We start from the raw sequence: 7907 nt of genomic DNA, 5'->3' as shown, positions 1-7907 counted from the left end.
AGGAATACAGGAGGAAGGAGAAGACACAAAGCAGAGGAGGCCGAAGCCGTTTCGTTCCGTTCCAAGCCGAGTCCTTCCGTAGCTGTCTTGCTCCTATATATCAGTCACCTCTTAGTTTGGCTTCAAGCAGGTCACAGCCCAGCAGTAGTTCGCTAACAAGTTGTAAATCAGACTGCTCATAGTGGGAGTAACTTAGCTAGTAACATCACACAACCAAGGCATTTTAGTGACATGGCATGGCAATGAATGAAGAAAGAGAGTGAGGTGGTAACTAGCTATGTTACCATAACATCACACACCCCAAGACATGTTGAGTCTACACCATAGTAAATGACACAATGCATGACACCACATATAAGTTACTACCCACTATGGTGGTAGTAACATATGTCATGTTACTAGTCTAAGTTACTCCCTACTATGACTAGCCTAAGAAAAGTATCCCAAACCATTAGATTACTTCAAAATTTACGCTAGCCATTAATTGCAACAAGAACTGCAACCCAACCGAAATTTAATGACGTCGGTTGTCATATTTAATCTTCTATGCAATGCTAATTTGGGGCACGTGCTGTAGATAGCATAGTCGAATATTCAGTTGGATCGCTCCTATCTAGATGATCCAAGGTGTACATAGGTGGACCCCTGATGTTGTAATATCCGTCAAATGCCCTACTCTTGTAGTAGATTTGTGATATTTTTCACCGTGGTTAACGATGGCCGGTGTTTTTCTTACAAATTCCCATAGTCAAGGCTGTTTTACGATACTTGTGAGTTTGTGCAATTTATATTTTATTTTAACCCTCACTTTATATATATCTATGTTCTATATGACTAGCAAAAGTACCCGTGTGTTGCACTGGGAGCAATAAATACTCAATCACTCTTAGACACCATTTGTGGTGGCACTTTTGCAAAAACCAGCTAATTTTAATGCGTCCATAAGGCCCTCCACAGCGTGGTCGATGCCACGACCTGACAACAATGCCACCTCGGCAGCGATTCCGTGAAAGAAAGATGTGGCACCAATGCTCACAGTGTAGTCGATGCCTCTACAGGAAATGCTGGACCCACTTATGCCAACGCCCAGGTTTTGAGTAGAGGAGAAGTTGTTGTTGGCAGCTTATAATATGCTTATTTTAGTGGCACTTGGAAGTGGGAATCGGAGCACGAAGAAGCTCCGATGCCTTGAAATTTCAATCCGGGCACCGGCTCCACAGCGTGTGGGCACCGATGATTGAAGCCCCAAATGATCTGGGTACGATAAATTGCAACATTGTGGAAGGCCTAACCTGTTCCGTGGTCAAAGATGCCACCACTTCCTACTCCGTCCGTCGATCCAGCTAGGCAACCCTATTTGGTATTTCATCATCTCAACGAAGCTAGGTAATATTTATTAAATAATCACAGAAAAAATTTAAATTAAAAATAACACTATGTAGGTAGGTGATATTTATTGGACACCCTTCTTAGCATGAAAGAAAGAGCCAAGAGCTTATGTTCAATTTGTGGATTTTTCAGAAAAAAAAAAAACGGCAAGAGGAAAAGAAGTGCACAACACCTATACTTTCAGTAGTGGCTGCAGTTTTATCATTGTAAAGCAAGTCAAGATGACACCTATACTTTCAGCTGAGAACACAGACAAGTATCATGTCTAAATCATGCAAAATTTTGGTCTATAACCACCGGCGATTAACATGTCATATTTCTACCATGCATGCACCTTAGCCCTCTTTGGAACTTGCATAATTGGATTAGGCTATAATTAATTCCTGCAAATGACTAAATACGTACATACAGTGTAACCTGGGAACACATATACTACCTGATCAGCTGGTCCAATCATCAGCAAACGCTCGTTTTCACATTGTTTAGGTGAAAGACCACAAGTGCAGTTGTTAGTTTCGGTAGACCTTGCAGTTCTCTCGCTCTCAGCATGGACTGCACTTGTGGCCCGTGGCAAGGGATGACGTGCACGATGGCCTGCGGCAGCTCGACCGAGAACCTCTAGCCTGTAGCCATCAACCACCTGCTGCATGATATTGTACCGATGTTGACCTTGTTAGCGGCCAGCCAACCAAGAACCGTGAGTTTGTAGTCATCTACTAGCAGCTGCATCAGGCTCTTGGCTAGTCATAATGAGGAGTAAGGCTGGCCATAGTGCTAGTATCATAGGTAGTATCATGTATCTTAGGCCCACAAAAAATGATGATGTGGAGAACCAACCTGAGGTTGGGTGGTTAGGAGGGTGGTTGTACCCCCAGCCCACCAGAGTTCAAACCCCAGGTTTGACATCTGTGTGTCTCGTAAAGGCGGAATATTCATTTAGTGGGAGGCGACGTTCCCGTCGACAGCGAGGCGCCTGTGGTGACTTCGTCAATTTCAAGATCCGTGCTCATAGGGGTAGGGTGTGTGTGTGCGTTCATAGTGGGTGAGTGTATGTGCGTGTGTGTGAGCGTTTGCGTTTGTACTGTGTTTCTCAAAAAAAATGATGATGTGGCATCTAATTAATAAGAAGAGATAGGATTAGAGTAACATAGGTAGATACTGTATCATAGCGCACATTACGAGAAAAGTAAATGCCAAATAAATCTTGTACATAGATTTACATTGGGATTCTACAAAATAATAAATTTATAAGTTTATGATACTACACTATAATACCACCCACTATAGAGATAGTATCATAGACAAGTATCATATGCATGATACTAGTGTATGATACTATGCACTATGACCAGCCTAACTTAGACTACTAACATGGCATATGTTATTAATCTAAGTTACTACCTTCATAGTGGGTAGTAACTTATATGTGGTGTAATGCATTGTGCCATTTACTATGGTGTAGACTCATCTTGTCTTGGGGTGTGTGATGTTATGGTAACATAGTTAGTTACCACCTCACTTTCTTTCTTCATTCATTGTCATGCCATGCCACCAAAATATCTTGGGTTGTGTGATGTTACTAGCTAAGTTACTCCCACTATGAGCAGTCTCAGTGTCTTGATCTCGGGCGTGGGGAGCGAGGTGGAACCGGCCGTGGCGCCCTTCACGAACTCTGTCTGGACGTCCATATTGACGAACTGTCACTCAAAGTTGTCTATGGTTTGAGACATCTAGGTTGCCTGTGGCACTGTGGCGAGGGAGTAGTCTTGGAAGGGCCTTTGGCTGAATTTTTATTAGAAGGGGAAGTGGCGAGGGAGTAGTCGAGGGTGCTGCCCATGACTTGCCAATATCCCGGCCTTGGTGCGCGACGACGGCATCGAGACAGGACACAGGAGGCGAGGCAGTTCATGTACTCAGTCATTTTTCTTGAGTTTCTACTCCTTCTGGCATGTTGATGTGAACTTGAGGCCGAAGATTTCTTTCAGTTGCCCATCGTTTCGATTTGCGCCGAACTTGAGGCTGACGATCTCTACCGTGTCATTAGCTTCTCAAGGTTACCCAAGGTTCCGATTGGCGATGGAGATTTTTGGGCCGAACCTGGAATGGAGATCGGGTTGGGGCGAGAGGGCTGGATATTTATATGGGTGTCTCTAACGCTCAGTCGATTGAGACTTAACTTGTGTCTCAGTCAAATTACTTTAGCGTGTTTCAACGTAGGCCTAAACAAGCAGTAAACACGAATCTTCAAGCAGGAACAAAATTCAACGTAGAAGCACGTGACTGAAACATAAGTTACGTCTCAGCTAGCTGAAACTTAGCAATTCCGTATTTATATGGGAGAATCGCGGTGGTTTACATGAATCTTATGATGAAGTTGATTCCTTAGTTAGGAAAGAATCACGACGGTTGAAAAAGAATGGAGACGGAGTTGGTGCTTTTCTAGAGAGACAACCCATTCCTTTTATCTCGCATCGCCGATCAATGCCAACTTAATTGGGGATCAGTTTCCATATATCTCCCGTCGCACGGTAAACCAGAGTTTCAACACTGTCAAAGCCCAGACAACGGACGAATCAAATGATGGGTGGACGACGGAAACATAAGGATCAAATCACGGAAACGCTTCTCCCTTTATTATTAGTATTCTATTAATAATGGGAGTGATGTTTTGGAACATGGGTGCATATGCTCCCTATATTTCGAACTGCATCTTACACATATTTTAAATTTCAAAAAAATTAAAACAAAAAATTAGTACATACATGTTCACGTGCTACGCGCTCACAAAGTCGTTTCATAAAAAATCGACTTATCATGTGACGTGTGTAAAAAAGATAAAATTTAGTGCTAAAAATAATGCTTTTCACATGATAAAGTTTCTCCTTTTTACATAGACCACAAAAAATATTGTTTTTTCGTGAAACTTGACGAATGCACATACATAATGAAGATGTACATGTAGAATTTTTTATCCAAATTGTTCGACATTTCAAAATATACTTTTTGGTAGAGGGAGCATACGCACCCGGGAGCCGAATTGAATTTTCGCCTAATAATAGAATACTAATAGGTATAGATATAGACTATATCAACATTACTTGCGATGCCGAGGACGTTTTCTCATCGATGCCGCACACTGGGCGGGGATTGTCCAGCGATTCTTGCTTGTCCTCCTCTCCGGCAGCGTGAGGTTCATGTAGTTCTTCCAATCATTGGCCACTTTCGTCAGGTCGTGCACCTTGTTCTCAAGCCCGATGCAACAGTTGGCGTGCATGGTACACACCGTGTCTATCTTGCTGCGGCGCTGGCAGAAGCCGTCGAAGCGTGCAGGATCGAGGAACACGAACTTGATCTGCAGTTCGCCAGCGGCGAGCTCAACCTTGATCTGGTTGAAGATAGACTGGTCGTGGTCAGGAGGGAACCGCGACCTCGCGGCCCGCCATTGCCTCAACATCTCGATTGTCCGGTTCGTCGACCTGACGTAGTAGAAGCCGGTGTTAGGCGAGTTCGCCAAGGATTCGGTGTCTCCCTTGAATGTGTCGGTGGAGACGGACATGTCGGCGTAGAGGTTGATGTGTCGGAATGGGTTGCGGAACCACAAGATATCCACATCCTGCAAACATTGTGAACTCACTAAATCGAGCGGAGGTACTACCTGGGGCACGTTCTGCCAATATGAAATCCAACTTTTTAAGCGTCTTAAAATAACTTGAAGTCATGCAGGTAGCTCTTACAGTGAAGAGATAGTTGTAGCCGAGCTGGAGGACACGCTGCTGGAGGGAAAGCTTGACCCAGACGATCTCGAGGTAGCTCTTGGTCATTATGCGGCTGGCGGAGCTGACATTGGCGGCGGCGACCTCGAGATGGTAACAGTGTGGGTGCACGGCGCCGCACCGCGCCATGGCGCCCGGGTCGAGGGCGACAATGAGGGTGTGGTTGAGGAGGTGCGCGATCCCCTCGCCGTCACGGAAGCTCCCGCGGAAGAGGTCGAGCAGGGAGCCCGGCGTCGCAAACGCGTCGTTCACCGATGTGATGATCACCGTCCCGTCGTCGGTCGCCACCTTGGGCAGCAGCTCCGCGAGCCCCGGGAAGCTCTCCTCCTGTGCATTGAAATCGTACCTTAATTTTCCGCAACATTTCCGTTGCTGCAAATATATGTTGCTGTAAACACTGCACATCTGTACTACGTACCTTCTCTGAACCATGGGTTGAGAGGTTAGTCAGCTGATGAGCTGAGAAGCTCGATATGCTTGATAGCTGCTCACTGACCCTGTCGGACGCGAGGAAGAAGAGCAGGAGGGTGGGGAGAAGAGCCCCAAGGAGGAACGAAACCGAGTGACTGACGCTGGCGCCGTCGTGCTGCATGCTCTTCAGTATGCCCATGTCGACGGCCACAACTGTAGAGTAGAGCCTCTACTGTAGAGTGACTCCTATATATAGTGCTATACTATCAGCTTGGGAAGTCAAGTCTTCAATCCAGCTGTCCTGTCATCCGAAGAAGAAAGCATGGCTGGAAAAGTTGCGCGGCCGCCCGACCGACGAAGAGGTGAGAGATCAACTTCTTATACTGTACTTAATTAGCTGGCCCTGCAGGCCTGCAAATACTTGAACGACATTCGACCAGTAAGCAAATGAAGTGCGATGTACTCTTCCAAAGTCGAAGATCTACCATATGCACGCAAAGGAAGTCTATCCATTAATCGTAACGCAACTACGCAAGTGTGCATTCCATTAATCGTCCACAAGGCGATGTCGTATCTGCTGCCCCGCCGAGACGCGAACCTAGCTCTGACTTTTTCATTCCAGAGATGGGTTCCTATTCCCGGCAAGAGACGAGGTAGGGATCGGAAGCGTGAGAAAGAGATTAAGTAAAGCAACCGTAATCCTTCTACTCGTAACTGACGACCGAATGCTTCTGTTTTGAACTGTAGAACGTCAAATTATGCGAAATCATTAGGAAAAGTCCGACCTTCTCTGAGGCCCGCCTCACGCACCGTCGTCTTACCAACTATCGCGCGCCTTCTCATTCTTGTGGGATGTGGTTTCACGAAGTGTGGTCACAGTCATTATGGAGGCAGACTCATTGGAGCTGATCCAAGCGTGCAACTCAGAGATCGAAGTTTGGAGTTCATATTCTGCTATTCTAGCTGAATGTTTTTGAAGCCGCATAGTTTCAGTGCAATCTCCTTGCATTGCAAAAGCGAAGCCAATCAGGTGGCAAACCAACTAGCCAAGTATGCTTTTGTTTCAAATTCTGTAGTTAGGGGATAATACTCCTCCTGATTTTATTTTTCCTTTTGTACTGAACAATGTAGCTTTGTTGTTGGCTTCAGGGCCGGCCCTGACCCTTGGCAGGGTTGGGCGGTCGCCAAGGGCCCAGGCCTGGGGGGGCCCAAGATGGAGGCTATTTTTTTATGCTATATGGGCTGGAAAAAAATGGTCAGCAGGCCCAAAAACGAAATACCTGAAGTACTTTGTCCGTTCGGCTCCTCGCACATACTCCCTCCGTCCACAAATAAGTGTACACGCGGGGTTTTCAAGATAAATTATGGAGTGAAGTAAAAAATATATTGGGAAGATGCAAATCAATATATCTCTCCTCTTTAATTATTTCACATCCAATGAGCTAAGTGCATGTAGAAATCAAGGAAAACATGTGATGAGTGTTATTGGGTTTGATTTCCGTGCGAAGAGAGAGAAGCAATTTTTGCTACTTTAATATGCATTGGGAACATAGAAGTACACTCTTTTGTGGACAAAGTTTTAAGCTAGATGTCCACTTATTTGTGGACGGAGGGAGTATCGATTATCGAATCGCCCGATCAGCCCCTGCCCTGGCTCCTGCGCACGTATCGCCCGAGGAGTCGCAGCGTCCGCGTGCGTATGAGCGTATCGCCCCTGGTCCTCGCCGGCCGATCCAGGCAGGGGCTGCGCCGGCCGATCTTCCGGTCTTCCCTCCCTCCCTACGTTCGGCTCGCCCGGCCACCGTGCCCGTCCAGCCTTTTCATAAGTCCTCAACTGATTCCCGGCTAATTCTTTCTTGTAATCTAGAACTATTTTTAGGGTTTTAATTTGAGGTAAATTCATTCATCACTATAGGTGTTACAATGCCACCAAAACAATTGTCTGGTGCTGCGAAAAAAAGGAAGAGAAAGCAAGATGAAAAGATTAGGGAATCGCAAAGAGGCGATTTGAATAAGTATTTTCCAGTTAAAAGTAACGTTGATGTCAACAACAATAATCAGAGGCCAATATCTGATCCGGGACAAGCTGATGAGGATAATACAGATGGAGATATTGAGGTCCATGAACAGTCCTCAAATAATAGTAAGTAACTAACTAGCCAGTCCTCAAATAAACTAGCATCACGTTTTCCAAATGTAAGTAAGTAAGTAACTATATTTTTTTGAATGTAATTGCAGATGATGATGATAATGTTAATGAGGACAATATGGAGGAAGAAAATTTGCAGCCTTCATCTAATCCTAATGGTGATGATCAAGATGATTCTCTTTTAT

The 7907-nt window shown here is 45.3% G+C and overlaps 1 protein-coding gene across 1 annotated transcript; it reads right to left on the bottom strand.

Moving 5' to 3' along the window:
* Window positions 1-4483: 4483 nt before the first annotated feature.
* LOC124703793 (uncharacterized protein At4g15970-like) lies at window positions 4484-5772 on the bottom strand. The gene is made up of 3 exons (XM_047236030.1): window positions 5566-5772; window positions 5124-5489; window positions 4484-5002 (listed from the first exon to the last, which is right to left on the bottom strand). Exons 1-3 carry the CDS (start codon window positions 5770-5772, stop codon window positions 4484-4486), a joined length of 1092 nt encoding a protein of 363 aa, XP_047091986.1.
* Between the last annotated feature and the right edge of the window lie 2135 nt (window positions 5773-7907).

This window comes from Lolium rigidum, chromosome 1 (assembly GCF_022539505.1).
Source record: "Lolium rigidum isolate FL_2022 chromosome 1, APGP_CSIRO_Lrig_0.1, whole genome shotgun sequence".
NCBI lineage: Eukaryota > Viridiplantae > Streptophyta > Magnoliopsida > Poales > Poaceae > Lolium > Lolium rigidum.
The sequence above is the reverse complement of the archived record's forward strand: the minus strand, read 5'-3'. Positions and strand labels throughout refer to the sequence as shown.